The sequence below is a fragment of the Acanthochromis polyacanthus genome, chromosome 5 (genome assembly GCF_021347895.1).
Source record: "Acanthochromis polyacanthus isolate Apoly-LR-REF ecotype Palm Island chromosome 5, KAUST_Apoly_ChrSc, whole genome shotgun sequence".
NCBI lineage: Eukaryota > Metazoa > Chordata > Actinopteri > Pomacentridae > Acanthochromis > Acanthochromis polyacanthus.
In genome coordinates this window covers 28,638,592-28,653,203 of record NC_067117.1, presented here as the reverse complement: position 1 = coordinate 28,653,203, position 14,612 = coordinate 28,638,592, and the positions used below count along the sequence as shown (strand labels likewise).

The window sequence follows — 14,612 nt, the reverse complement described above, 5'->3', positions numbered from 1 at the left end:
ATGCTGATTTGTGCTGCTCTAATAGGCAACTAACCAGAGACCTTCTTGAAACAAAGCTGTCCATCTCTGTCTGATCTGTAGTATAACCAACCCTGACCACCTGACCATACATAGACTTTTACTTACTAAATAGCATCCAAGTTCTTTTGGTCTTTCTGGCTTAATACAATAGTCTGATGCTCATCTAAACTTTAATCAGGCTTTGCTTGCTGTAAACATTCCTCAACCAAGTAAGTTTATCAAAAACAGAACATTCTTAGTCGTTCTTCTGTCTGGAAATGCATTTTATCTGAAGCAATGAGGTCTGAACGGTCTGACTTTGTCTTCTAAAGTTAACCTTCTCGTTGCTTTCGCTCCACTGCAGCTCAGCATCCCCAGCATGTCCAGTGAGTCACAAAGGAGGAAATTAGCACTAAATAATCTGTAACTGTGGAAAATATCCATTTGATATGTTGAACTGGAACTCATGAACTCTCATGTTCATCTTTGCACAGACTGTGGACTGTTGGACTTGTTTCTGGTCACTTGAGTTGAAAGTACATTAGAAGTTACCTGAAAACGACCAATGTGAATCAGATAAATGTCTACAACAAGCAAAGCCAGAACTGATCCCGGTGTTAACTGAAGACTTTATGGATGTTTTTGGTGCTCTGTGGTAATTCCACACTCTGAAACTGTATTTAATGTGAGCGCCAGTTCAAAGATTCAAGGCAAGAGCCATCCATGTCAGTATCTGACCTTGTGGTCGTCATGCCGCCCCCACGCCTCTTCCATACACCCCCCGCTGTTCCCTCTTCTCTGTCGTGATGACGTGAAGCTGGGACGAGTGCTCTCATTCTCATTGTTAACAGTGGAGGTGCGTGTCCGTGTGTGTATGTTCAAAAACACCAACCCTCCATGGACATCGATATGAGTGTTTGTGTAGTTGTTGTTTCAGCGTGGTTGCATCATGGTGTGGTGCATTTCCAGTTGCCTGCTCTTTCGTCAAAGCTTTAAATGCTGTATGTTACTAACAGTGCATTCATGATACATTACGTGAGCCACAGTCTGCTGTATCTGAGCCGTTCTCATGACTACAAGTAAGTTAACGGAATGAAACAAGAACAGAGCGGACGTTTTCATTTCTAAGGTAACTGATGATCAGGGTGTTTTTATTTTTTATTTACTGGTGAATACTGTTTCCAGGTGAGTCCTCTCTGGTGTGGTGCATGCAGTCTGCCCATCACTCAGTGCAGTTTTGGTGAATGATGTGATTGAATCAGCGGCCCAGCGTCAGTGTGAATGAAACAAACTGTGTGAAGCGAGTGTTTTACGTTCTCCCTCCCTCTGCTGCCTCAGGTGTCTTTGCTGGAGTACCGTAAGAGGAAACAGGGCCGCGACCCGGAGCCGGCCGGCAGCAGCTCCTCTCTCGCCGGCACCCCCACCCGCCCCGCCCCCCACTACAGCAAGGACTCCCATCATCCTCCTCACCCCCATCAGCAGAAGCAGCCCCCGGCCTCCCCGCACAGCTCCTTCTCCTCCTCGGCTCTCACCGCCTCTATCCCACAGATAGAGGAGGTCAGTCCTCCGGAGCCCCAGGGGCCCCCAGTGCAGTCCAGACGGCAGGACAGCAACAACCAGTGGTGAGACGCCACAAAACTCACTACATTCCTCGAGTTATTCAAGTACACTGGAAAAAATGCCCCTCTGAAAACAAGAAAAAAAACTTTTTCAAAGAACTTTTACCTTAAATTAAGTGAAACAATCTGCCAATAGAAGAAGTAAAAAAATGGCTTAGGGAGATTTCTTAAAATAAGATATGATGTTTTATGATATTTAGAATATTGAGATCTAAAATTAGCTGGGAAAACTTATTTTAAGCTTTGCATATAACCAGGATTGTCAAGCTTAGGTGTCTTAACCCTCCTTTTGTCCTCATTTATAGGCATCAAAAAATAGTGTTGCCTTGTCTGAAAAAGAATCCAAAAATTCCCCAAATTTAGAAAAATCTTCAGGAAGAAAATTCCTTAAAAGTTGCCCTTAAAAGTTTTATTTGTAAAAAAAAAAAACATTTTTTTTTGCGAGAAATGTTCAAAAATAAAAAAATGCGCCTCAAAATTTTGATGTCAAACAAAGAAAATGGGGGCTGAGACTACCCAACTTGAAATTGTACTACTGGGCAGCCCAATTGAAGGCTATGGTGGCATGGATCATTCGTGATCCAGAAATACAGTGGGTTCCTATGGAAGAATATTCCCTGCCCAGAATCTCTCTCTCACGTCTCCCATTCATCAGCCAGCAGTCTCAGAAAAAAATAAAAAATGCAAATCTGTGAGTCAAACATACACTAAGGATTTGGAATAGAATCCAAAAACAATCAAAGGGAAAGGTTTCCCTATCTCGAGCTATGTCAGTAGCTTCCATCTTTATCGGACAGTGGCTTTAATGGATGGGCTGGGAGAGGACTCATATCAATCAGATGTTTGAAGGGAATGTCATTAAGAAATTTTACCCAATTAAGAGCCAAATTTGATATACCGTCAAATGATTTATAAAAGGTATTTACAAATAAGAGGCTATTTAACAAAGCACCTAGACTGGGAATACATTAGAAGGGAACCAACAAATATAGAAAAACATTTTATTAATCTGGTTGAAAATGATGGTGTAATGAAAAATAAGTGTCATTGATGTATCAACAATTGTTGAGTGACATGTGGGATGATACACTACATGTAAAACAGCAATGGGAACTGGAGCTAAATGTGACTTTGGAGGATGATGTCTGGAGAAATATCTGCTCAGGTTGTCATCATGGTGTGGGGAGTCAGCTGTGGAAAGAATTTGACTGGAAAACAAAAATAAGATTTTTCAGAACTCCGTTACAGACTTTTCTTTCAAAAACCAGGAAAAGTAACACGTGTTGGAGAAACTGTGGCTTAGTGGGCGACCAGGCTCATATTTTCTGGGACTGTCCTGCTATTCGAAATTATTGGAAGAACATTAAGGACATACTGGAAAAACATCTGAAAATGAACCTTTCTTGGGACCCTTTAGTATTTTTATTGGACATCAGTCTCTCTCATGACCAAGAATATCTTCTGCATTTAATGTTAGTGACTGCAAGAAAAATGATAACAATATGCTGGTTGAAACCTGAGCCACCGACAATTACACAATGGACACAAAAAACTATAAAGTTTTCTTGATGGAACAGCTGACAGCACAACTGCAAGTAAAACCCCTGTTTTTGAGAGGAAGTGGGGCCAATGATAGAATTCCTGTCGTAGGACTCCAGCCTATGCCGGTTTTTTCTTTTTCTTCATTTTATATCTGATTTTGTATTTGGTATGATGCCCAGTCTCAGGATAATGTTAATGGGTTTTTTTTATGTCATTTCCCTGTTATATGGCAATACAGTTCTAATAAAAAATGAAAATTGGAAATATTTTCAAAAAATGAATAAAAATCTTCCAAAAAAATCTTAAAAATATCTCAAATGATTACATATTTATCAGTAAAGCTTCTAATATTTTCTTTAAGAAGAATAAAAAAACTCAACTAAAATCCAGCGAATTTTGTTAAATTTTGGTTATTTTGTTTCCGAATGTTCTTAAAGAAACAGTTTTTTGAACATTTTTTTGCATCAAAAAATGTTCAAAAATTTCCCCAAAAATGTTAGAAATGTGGAAGTTTTCACTGTGAAAATATCTATTTTTTCCCACATTTTCAAACTTTAAAACGGGCCAATTTGACCTGCAGGACGACACGAGAAATTTAAGATGCATTGTCTTAAAACAAGTCCCTCTGTCTGCTGAAATGTCACTTGTTGAGTGAGTTTATCTTAAATCAAGTGGGATGAGACATTTTGACTAAAAGTAAAACAAACAGACAGACTTGGTAAGATTGTGAGTGTTTGCCGTGAACTTGTGGTCAAATCAAAGTGAATCTAATGTTACTGATTGAATATTCTCAGTTATAAATACTAATAAACTCATCATTTTTCTTATATGTGTTCTATCAGCTGCAGTAGCAGCAGCTTAAATGGACCAAACGTGAAAACGTATTTATACGATTTCTGCATCACCAACTAAATACATGTGGGGTTCCCATGGCCTTGAGTTTTACTTGAATACCCCTATACTATATATGTATTATTATATATGCAATACCCCTGTACTATACTATATTTGTACTATATCTGTATACTATATATGTACTATACACCACAGATGTCCGCCCATGTTCCACCATCACGGTTATTTTTTCTCTTGCACAGCACGCTCACTCCCACTTTCAATGCTGTAACGCGCATACCAAGTGTGGAATCCGATTAATCAATAGACTACTCGATCACTAAAACAACTGACAGCTGCAGCCCTACTATGTATAGTACACATTTTAATACCTTTAACACCACATGGAAGTTGTTGAGTTGCCTGGCAGATAACCTTTAGGTTTGTGTTTTCCAAGGATGGTCCCCACCACCGTTGAACGTCTCCGAGAAGGTCAGGGGGTTCGGGAGCGAGTGCTGAGAAACATCAAGATGGAGCGGATGTACAAGAGGAGTGACGGCTCCACGGAGAAGGATTCTGGTAAGAAGGCCTCCATAGATTGAGAGAGAAAAACAAGAATGTATATATATATTATGTTTTTTTTAATTTATTTGAGGCTGCACAGTAACACAGAAAACACAAAAATCAACCAAACCAAATCCAAAACATCTGTAAATGAGTGGGAGGAAGTTTAACTTATTAGCACGTTGTACTTTTTCCTGTTTGCATCAAAGATCGAACACATTTACTGTTCTGCATTGTGTTTTACATGCAATTTTTTGTTGTATTTTTTCTCAGATTGGTTAATGCTTGTGCTCTTTTTGAGATCGTCGTTCAGACTGTTCCATTAGTTTACCCTACAAACTGACAAACGTGATTTATTTCAATTCATTATGTGATTTATTTCATTTGAGCAATTTACATTAGCCAGTTTAAAGATTTACAACATTTAAATACATGTGTAGCTCAAAAAAAAAAGGAGTAGGCTGAAACTAAAGCTTAAAGCTTCTGCTCCTCATGGTGGTACGAGGAAATGGCTTTTTAAAATGAAAACTTCCTCTACATTTGCAGTGTTGCTTCTGAACAGCTGTTTTATGTTGATTGTTGTTTGGTTTTGACATTATTTGTGCAGAAATAACGCAAATTACACTAAATCAGTAAATTTCAAAGTATTAGAAGCGTTGTATTCCACTTGAGGCATCATCCTTATAGCTTTTTTTGTAACATGTTTACTGGATATAATGTAGTGTTTTATGTTACTTCTGTAAAGTAGTTCAAATTTGATGAACACGCTGAGAAGAATAATGAAAAAGTGGATTTTAAATTCAGATTGAATCTTGTCCTTTGCTGTAATGAGACAGTTTTTGCTCTTATATATTTATATGAGGTTTCCCACTAAGTTTGTGATCCAGTACAACATGTATAAATCAGTTTTTATTTCCTCTTCCAGCATTGGGATAGCTACCTATAGTAGTGCTCATACGGTTGTGTATCCTGAGCTGTGACTTTCAGGTGTTTTTCAGTGCTGGAGTTGATCCTAGTTCCTGTGTTTTCAGATGCAGATCGATATGAGCTGCAGGCAGCGTCCATGGCTTCTCCCATGAAGAGTCCACACAGATACAGTCCCTCTGTGTACTCTCACCAGGTAGCAAACCTTCTGTCTCTCTCCATGTCTTGGGAATTAGTTTTTTATTCGTCTGTGTAGATTCTTAGTCATCCAGGTCATGGTAATCTAAGGAGCTTCAGTACAACTGGACTTGTCCTTTAGCTTCTTGAAAAGCTTGAACATTTGTTATAATAACGTTCATATTTCTGTTTCTGTTGGGTTTCAATGCACACTTCATTATTGTTAATTGTAAATGAGGTTTATTGTTCATATAACTGAAGGCAGAGTCTCTGTGGTTGCAGGCCCGACTGCTTCCTGTGAAAATCAAGGTTTTCTTTACCTTGGTATCATGTCCATATAGTGCTTTTATAAGTGAGATAAAGCCTGCGTATTTCCACCTTGAAACAGTGGAGTACTGATGGTAGTATCAAGAACACAGATTCAGACTTCAGGGTTTCATACGTCACAAACCTAATGAACAAATCCTATCAGTTTGTACGGTGGGTATCAATGCTGTTCTTCAGAATATGTTTCTAATATCATTATGTATGACTGAATTACTCCAACATTAAAACATGTACATGAGTAGTTTTCCTTCTCATTCTAGTAGAAGCATGTGAATATGTGACTTTAAGATGAGTTTTTAACAGTTTAACACAGTTTTAGTTTGATGTGTTCCCGTGATGCCAGAGCAGTGCTGCAGGTTTATAGTCTCATTTCTGTGGGGGTCAGGTGGAAGACACTGATTGATTTAATTTTAGTTTTTTGTTGCAGTGACTCACAAATGTTTACTCAGAGTTCTGGGTGGACTGATGGGAAGTCACTTTGACTTTGTAAAATACATTTATAGTCGTAACAGAAGAACTCATTGTCTATGACAAAATTAAACCCAAATAGGATAAAATGATGGCGTGATGACATTTCATTCTCAGAGGTCACATCTGGACGGACTAATGGATCTTTAGTGGACATTTAACATTTGTAATTCTATGTCCTGCATTTTTCTAGAAGTGCAACAAATGTCTGATGTTAGCATTCACGTTGCTTCAGGTGAAACTGAATGTTACACTGGAAAAAATGCTCCTCTCAAAACAAGAAAAAAAACTTATTTCAAAGAACTTTTACCTTAAATTAAGTGAAAAAAATCTGCCAATAGAACAAGTGAAAAATGTCTGATATGATATTTAGAATATTGAGATCTTAAAATTAGCTGGGAAAGCTTATTTTAAGGTGTCTTAACCCTCCTGTTGTCCTCATTTATGGCTTCAATTTGAGCCGCAGGACGACACGAGAGTTAAAACAAGATAATTTCAAGATTGTTTGACTTAACGCCATATTTGAGATGCATTATCTTAAAATAAAACAAGTCCCTCCATCTGCTGAAGTGTCACTTGTTAAGTGAATTTATCTTAAACCAAGCAGGATGAGACATTTTGACTAAACGACAGACAAATAGACTTGGTAAGATTTTGAGTTTTTGCTGTGTAGAACCTGCAGATGTCCTCTTTATTTTTGGATTCACACCAGTTGTCCGTGTGCTAAAGTGGTGATTGTTTGTGTGTTCAGTCGATAGACGGCCACCGACAGACCGACAGCCCGTCGTTCCTACAGCAAACCTCCAGCTCTCCATTCCGGGGTTCCTACAGTCCCTCATCAGGCCAGAGCTTCTACCCTCGTCTCTCCTCCTCCCACCCAGGACTCTCCCAGGACAACCCTCCCACCTCCTACCTGAGTCCCGGCCCCGCCTCCTCCTCAGACTCCCGGCCGCCAACCGGCTCGCTACACCAGCAGAGTGGCAGCACTAACGTGGACGGAGGCCACGGCTACAGCGGCAGCCACCTAAAGGCCAGCCTTTTGAACAGTGGCCTGACGGGGGCTTCTGCCCCGGGATCCAGAGCCCACGGGCAAACTAAAGTAGACTCAGGCGCCCCGGGCTCCAGAGGGAGTCAGCAACAGGCGTCTCGCGGCCTGAAGTCGGGCAGTCCGGGCCAGGCGGCGCTGCAGGCCGGCTCCAGGCTGCTGTCGGCCTCCGGACCGACACACTACCCACAGCGAGGGACAAGCCTCAGTCAGTTCCAGCACTCCCCCCTCCAGGGACCCGGAGTAAGGACACAGTCAGGAAGCTTTTAGGACCTTGTTCCAGTGTGTATGTGTGTGTGTGTGTGTGTGTGTGTGTGTGAGTGTGTATGAAGCTGAGAACCTCCTCAGACCCCCAAAAGCTGCAGTGGATGGGGAGTTTGGGGAGGGCAAAATGTACAGACCTAGGAGGAGCAAGGACTTCTTAACGGATTTCTCCTTTTCTTATTTTCTGTCTTTTCTTTCTTTATTTTCAGAGAAAAAACAAATTACCACACTCTGCACAAAGATTAATCATTGACTTTGAACATCATCATGGAATCAGTGGAAAGAGCGATTTGGACGACACATTCTGAAAAAAAATAATGACAGGAAATCACATGTAACTTGAAATTGTCCCCAGTGTTTCCTCTTGTGCCAGACTGTGGAGAATAGGCTCTATGACGACAAAGTAAAAACCTTCCACACAAATGTCTGTACAAAGTTCTAAAAAGCCGTACCTGACGTCCCGGTAGCCAGGTTGGATAAATGCTGAGATGCAATGTAACTGAAAGAAAGAGTTGTTTTATTTTTTCATGTTTTTTTGTTTTGTTTGCCAACGTTACTTTTTCTGATTCGGCACACGCCCGAGTCTGCTGCAGTAAACAAGTGTTTTGATTTGGATTCGGGGGGAAATGATGCACGTGTAAATCATCCGTTGTAAAGATGCGTTGGAGAGGCGGCGGTTCTTCCTAGAATAGGATCATTCCATACCATTACTAGCTCCCGTGTTCTCTCACTAAACAAGAAATTGGCCCTTTTTTTGTTTGTTTGTTTTTTGTTCTCGAAGGTTCTTCGTCTGTTTTGTTTTCGGTTCTCTTCTGTTCTCTCATCCCCACTGGACTGTTTTTTTGTTTTACTTCACTTTAGGACAACTCCACTGTAGAACTCTGATGTTGTACTTGAGACGTACAGGTCTTATGATTCATGGTGCTGCATTCTTGTTTTATTTTCCAATAAATTTGAAATCCAGTTATGTTCCCCATACATGGCTGTACTCATCTTGTCATTATATAAATCTGTTTTATTTTCCTCAGAGCTCATGCTGATCATATATAAATCTAATAGTGGTGAAATGCAGGAAGGAAGAAAGGCAAATATACTGACTTTATTTCTAAGCAAAGATGTGGTTGTTTTCCTGCAGGTTTTTTTTTTTTTTTTTTTTGTCTGACCAATCCTTGCATTCCGTGTGGCATCGAGGGAAAAAAAACGGGATCTCTGAGGGAGCGTTTGGATTGTTTAGAAAATCTAGGTTATTAAAAAACACAAAAAAGCTGCTATGTTCTCCTCGGAGAGCTGCTTCCCTTTCCACAGAATGCTGTATTTTTTTATTTTTTACTTTATAAATCCTCACAAACTGACTGGTAAAGAAAGAGACGGTTTCTCCCGACCGCCGCTGTGGGACCTCAGACGGACGTTACGGCAGCAGGACTCGCCCTCTCCTCCCTCTCAGACTTTAATATTCGGGACCGGATGTGTCGGGGGAAAATAACGGCTGCGTTTGTGTGGAAGAATTCAAGGACCGAGGGGAAGCCGGTGGTTTAACCGGACCCCCGCCCGCCACTACAACCCACCAACCCCTCCCCGACAAACACAGAGGAGGGTACTTATGTTACATGAATGTTTGACAGATTAAAAAAAAAGAAAAGTTGTGACCCAAAATTAACCAGCACCTTAAAACGAAAGAGATACAACCTAAAAGACACAATAGGACAATATGTATGATTATGTGTGAAATGTGATATAGACTTGTATGGAGAATATAGTACACTGAATTTATCGCATGATATTTGTTTGTAGGGTCTGAGTGACCAACTTTTGTCCGGACGGTTGGAAGCTAAGCATCGGCTCCGTTCCTGGGTTCCTCCGAGGAGAGAGAAAAAAAAAAAACAGACGCTGCATTTTTCTCTTTCTGTTGTTGTTTTGTAAAGATTCATTCTCTTGGTTTTTGTTTTATTTTTACACAGATCATAGTAGTAATTATTTCAATTGTTCCCCTCCCAAAAGATTTAAGAAGCAAGAGATGTAATGCATTTTGATAATAAAAATAATCATGATGGTAATGTATTTTGAAAACTACCATTGTGATGTGTCATTTGAGGGACTCTTTGGTGTGATTTGCAACATTACAGCAGCTAGCTGCAGTGATATGAATATTAGCTGTAATGTTTCCTGCTGTTTAACCCTCATGTCGTCCTGTGGGTCAAAATTTATGCAGTTTAAAGTTTGTAAATGTGAGAAAAAAGAAATTCTCGGTGAAACTTCTGATGTCCACATTTTTTGACATATTTGGGAAATTTTTGAACATTTTTTGATGGAAAAATAATGTTTAAAAAAAGTTTCTTCAGGAACATTCACAAAAAAAAATCAACCAAAATCCAGCGAAATTTGTGAATGTTCTTAAAGAAAATAGCAGAAGTTCTACTGATATATATATAATTACTTTAGATATTTTTTGGATTTTCTGGAAGATTTTTACAATTTTTTTGAAAGTATTTACTAGAATTTTCTTGCCACATTTGGGGGAATTTTCAAAATAAAACTTTTAAGGGAAACTTTTTAGGAGTTATTGGAATTTTCTTCCTGAAGGTTTTGCAAATTTTCAGAAATTTGGTTAGTTTTTTTGCTAAGTTTTTGGATTTTTTGTCAGATGAGGAAACAATATTTTTTTGGTGCCTGTAAATGCAGACAACAGGAGGGTGCAAAGTGAAGTAGATTTTCTCATCACCAGGACACATAAAAACCTCAGATTTCTGTAAAGTCACTTGTAAACAGCATTAAAATAACCCATAAAAATGTAGGGGAAATAAAATGGATTTTCTTAAGGTCAGAATATCAAGTGGATGAAAGATTAAAACATTTATGGATGCGTCAGAATCTTTAGTTTGACGGGTTAGCGAGAGATCTGCACTCGGGACTTTAACACGGAATGTCTTCTGCAGGATGTCGGACATATTTTACATTTTTACTCTGAATATTTAGCTCCACTTGTTGCTGCATCCATCATTCTCTCAGGGGTGGAAATAGGAAACTATGACTGTTGCAGATGTAATTTTGAGCGTAGAGTATTGTTTTTGAATACATATTCTACGAGTATTGTACATTACCACACTTCAAATAGCCTGAAGAGACATGAAAAAGTCCTAATAAACGAAGAAAAGTAGGAAAGCTGCAGCACAGAAGAAACTGCTGGTTTGTCTGCAGCTCTAATAATAGTACAGTGATATATTGGAATCTAATTTATCTATTGATGATCTATTATCTCCATCCCAGGAGTTGCTCCATTCTCCTAAAACCATGCTTTATTAGTAAGATTATAATAAAGAGTAAGACATAATTTGCACAAGTAAAGGCTCCTGGCTGATTTTAATGGGGACATAATGGTTCATTTGTGGAAAATCTGTTGTTAGAACTGGTTCTGGATCTGTTCTACATCTCTGACCTATTAGTATTTTAATCATTTAGCCTTTTAGCAAATAAATCAGTGATAGGTTGGTAACAAAAATATGTCCAAAATGAAAAAAAAAATTGTCCAAAAATATTTTCTAAATTGGTCTGATGAAAAATTCTCCAAATAAGTCAGAATGTGTTGAATCAGACAAAAAAAAAAATGCTGAAACTGCTGAAAATTAGTCTAAAATTACAGAAAAAAAAGTCCAAACGTAATACAAGATCTTTTTTTAACCCTCCTGTTGTCCTCATTTACGGCACTAAAAAATATTGTTTCCTTGTCTGAAAAGTTTAGCAAAAAAAATCCCCAAATTTCTGAAAATTTGCAAAATCTTCAGGAAGAAAATTCCAATAATTCCTTAAAAGTTTTATTTTAAAGAAACAAAGAAGAAAATTCTTGGAAATATTTTCAAAAAAATGAGAAAAAAATCTTTTTTTAAAAAAATCCTATAAATATCTAAAATGATTCAGTAAAAGTTCTAATATTTTCTTTAAGAACATTCACAAAAAATCAACCAAAATCCAGCAAAATTTGCTGGATTTTGGTTGATTTTTTTGTGAATGTTCTTAAAAAACATTTTTAAAATTTCTTTTTTTTCCACCAAAAGATTTCCCAAAAATGTTGAAAATGTGGACATCAGAAGTTTCACTGTGATTTTTTCCCCCACATTTTCAAACTTTAGACCATCATGAGACAGGTTAGTTTTACCCTGTTGATGGCGTGTTGCTGCAATAGTAAAAAAAAAAAAAAAAAAAAAAAAAAGCAGGACGACACGAGGACTAAATGGCTCAAATTTTATTCATTCTGACTTAAACTTTGCCAGAAACAGCAGAAGTTTGAAGTTAAAGTATTTTGCGTGGTGTTGGTTCAATTAAACACCACCCAAAATAACTATTAGTTGAGTAGGTGTACATGCATCACAGTGAATCAATATATTCATGTTAAGTTTCACAGATATTTTTCATGCTCATGTCTGCAGCCTCAGTGCTGTTTGTTCCCACTAGAGGGAAGCATCGAGCCACACGTGAGTGATGGAAAGAGGAAACAGATGTGACTCAGGATTTGTGTGTTTTTACCACTGATAAAAATGTCAGGGATGCGGTTTACTCATATATGCGACTGTCTTTGCAGACAAAAGCACACACACGACACAAAGCAGAATGTATCAGAGACCAGTCAAAGAAATCTGAGGCTGCAGGTTTTCAAAATGGAGGCAAAGATGCACAAATCAAACAGAAAATAAATGAAACGCGTAATGACGTGTTATACAAAAAAATTACGATAATGAGATGCAAAATTATAACAAAGAGGCTCAACATTACTCCATATATAGACAAAATAAACACGAAAACAAAGAGACACAAAACTGTGACACATAAAATGGTTATTAAAAGAAGTGAAACTCACACAAAATGAGCACTAAGGGGGCATGTAATGACAAAAAAATGCATAAAAGAGAAAAACTCATACAAAAAAATCAAAGAATAACACATTTACACACATCAGCAGGGGTATCTTAAAAAAAACTGCAAGAAATTATTGTTAACCCTTCTGTTGTCTTCATTTACGGGCACCAAAAAATATTGTTTCCTTGTCTGAAAAAAATCAAAACAATTCAGCAAAAAACCCTCAAATGTCTGAAAAATTGCAAAACTTTCAGGAAGAAAATTCCAATAATTACTTAAAAGTTTCCCCTAAATGTTTTATTTAAAAAAAAATAAAAATCCCTCAAATTTAGCAAGAAAACTCTTGTAAATATTTTCAAAAAATGAGTAAAAATCTTCTTTAAAAATCCTAAAAATATCTAAAGTGATTACATATATATCAGCAAAAATTCTGCTATTTTCTTAAGAGCATTCACAAAAAAATCAACCAAAATCCAGCAAATTTCACTGGATTTTGGTTGATATTTTTGTGAATGTTCTTAAGAAACATTTTTTAAACATTTTTTTTCCATCAAAAGATGTTCAGAAATTTCCCAAAAATGTCGAAAATGTGGACATCAGAAGTTTCACTGTAAAAATATTTCTTTTTCCGCATTTTCAAACTTTTAAACAGATCAATTTGACCTGCAGGACAACATGAGGGTTAAATGTCACTGAAAATATCTGAAGAGTCACAGAAGCAAAGACCAAAAAAAAAAAACCCCTAAAAACACAAATGGAGAAAAAATGGTGCAAATATAAAGTTTACAGACTGACAGAAAAGAGAACAAGAACAACCCGTTTTTTTTTATGTTTTCCAGGATATCTCATACATGAAATGTGACATATTATATACTGGATTATTATTAATTATATTAAACATATCAGCATCACTAAAAGATACTGGTGATGAAAATAATGTTGTGGCTAGCTCAGATATGCTCTGAATGTCATTTTATTTATTATGATGTTCTGTCCAACAGATGCTCCAGCTGGTGAAGCAGATGTGCTGCTGCTGACTGGTTGTCCTGACTGCCTCATTGTAAAGGTGGTGGACATCATAAACACTCTTACACTCTTCAGTAAGGACAACAGAAGCACAGAATCAGGACATATGTAATAACCTTTCAAATGTGGGTGACAGAGTAAAATGAGATGATACACCAAGTCCTGAGAGATTCATTTCCTACCCTTATATCATTCATAATTTAAAGAATAGCTTCCATTTTGAGTTAGCTACGAGTGGCGTTTAATAAGTAATGCCCCTGACTCACTTCCAGTGGTCTGATCCAGCTGAAATTTTGCATGTGCGATGATTTATATCTCTATGGGTGGTGTGGCAAATTACAGCTGTGAACTAGTTGTGGTTTCTGATTTACACATGTTTGAACTGGGTCAGGTAAGATAGTCTCTGTCTTACGGGGGGCATTTAATAAGTAATGCCCCTGACCCACTTCTCGTTGTCTGATCCAGCTGAAATTTTGCAAGTGCAATGATTTATATCTCTATGGGTTATGTAGCAAATTACAGCTGTACACTAATTGTGGTTTCTGATTTATACATCTTTGAACTGAGTCAGGTGTGAAATTGAGCCTGTCGAGTGTCACGCAGTTATCCAGTTTTTGTATTTGAAAGGACGCACACCACAGAAGACTTTTGATGAAATGAAAGAAACTTATGGTGATGATGTCCCATCATATGACCTTGTAAAACACTGGCATCGTGAATTCAAACATGGTTGGATCTCTGTGGAAACAGCTCCCAGACCTGGTCACCCCCAGAAGGAGGGCGACCAGGGACAGGTCCCTGGACAGGTCGCCAGTCTGTCACAGGGCTACATATACAGACATACAATCATACTCACATTCACACCTACGGGCAATTTAGAGTAATCAGTTAACCTCAGCATATTTTTGGACTATGGGATGAAGCCGGAGTACGCGGAGAAAACCCACGCATGCACAGGGAGAACATGCAAAAAC

The 14,612-nt window shown here is 38.0% G+C and overlaps 1 protein-coding gene across 1 annotated transcript in view; it reads left to right on the top strand.

Moving 5' to 3' along the window:
* setd5 (SET domain containing 5) overlaps window positions 1–9,822 on the top strand; it is a 36,206-nt gene extending 26,384 nt beyond the window's left edge. The window contains 4 exon segments of the mRNA XM_051948455.1: window positions 1,339–1,622; window positions 4,453–4,574; window positions 5,591–5,679; window positions 7,207–9,822. Coding sequence (XP_051804415.1) covers window positions 1,339–1,622; window positions 4,453–4,574; window positions 5,591–5,679; window positions 7,207–7,770 — 1,059 coding nt within the window. The 3' untranslated portion in view covers window positions 7,771–9,822.
* The last annotated feature ends 4,790 nt before the right edge of the window (window positions 9,823–14,612 follow it).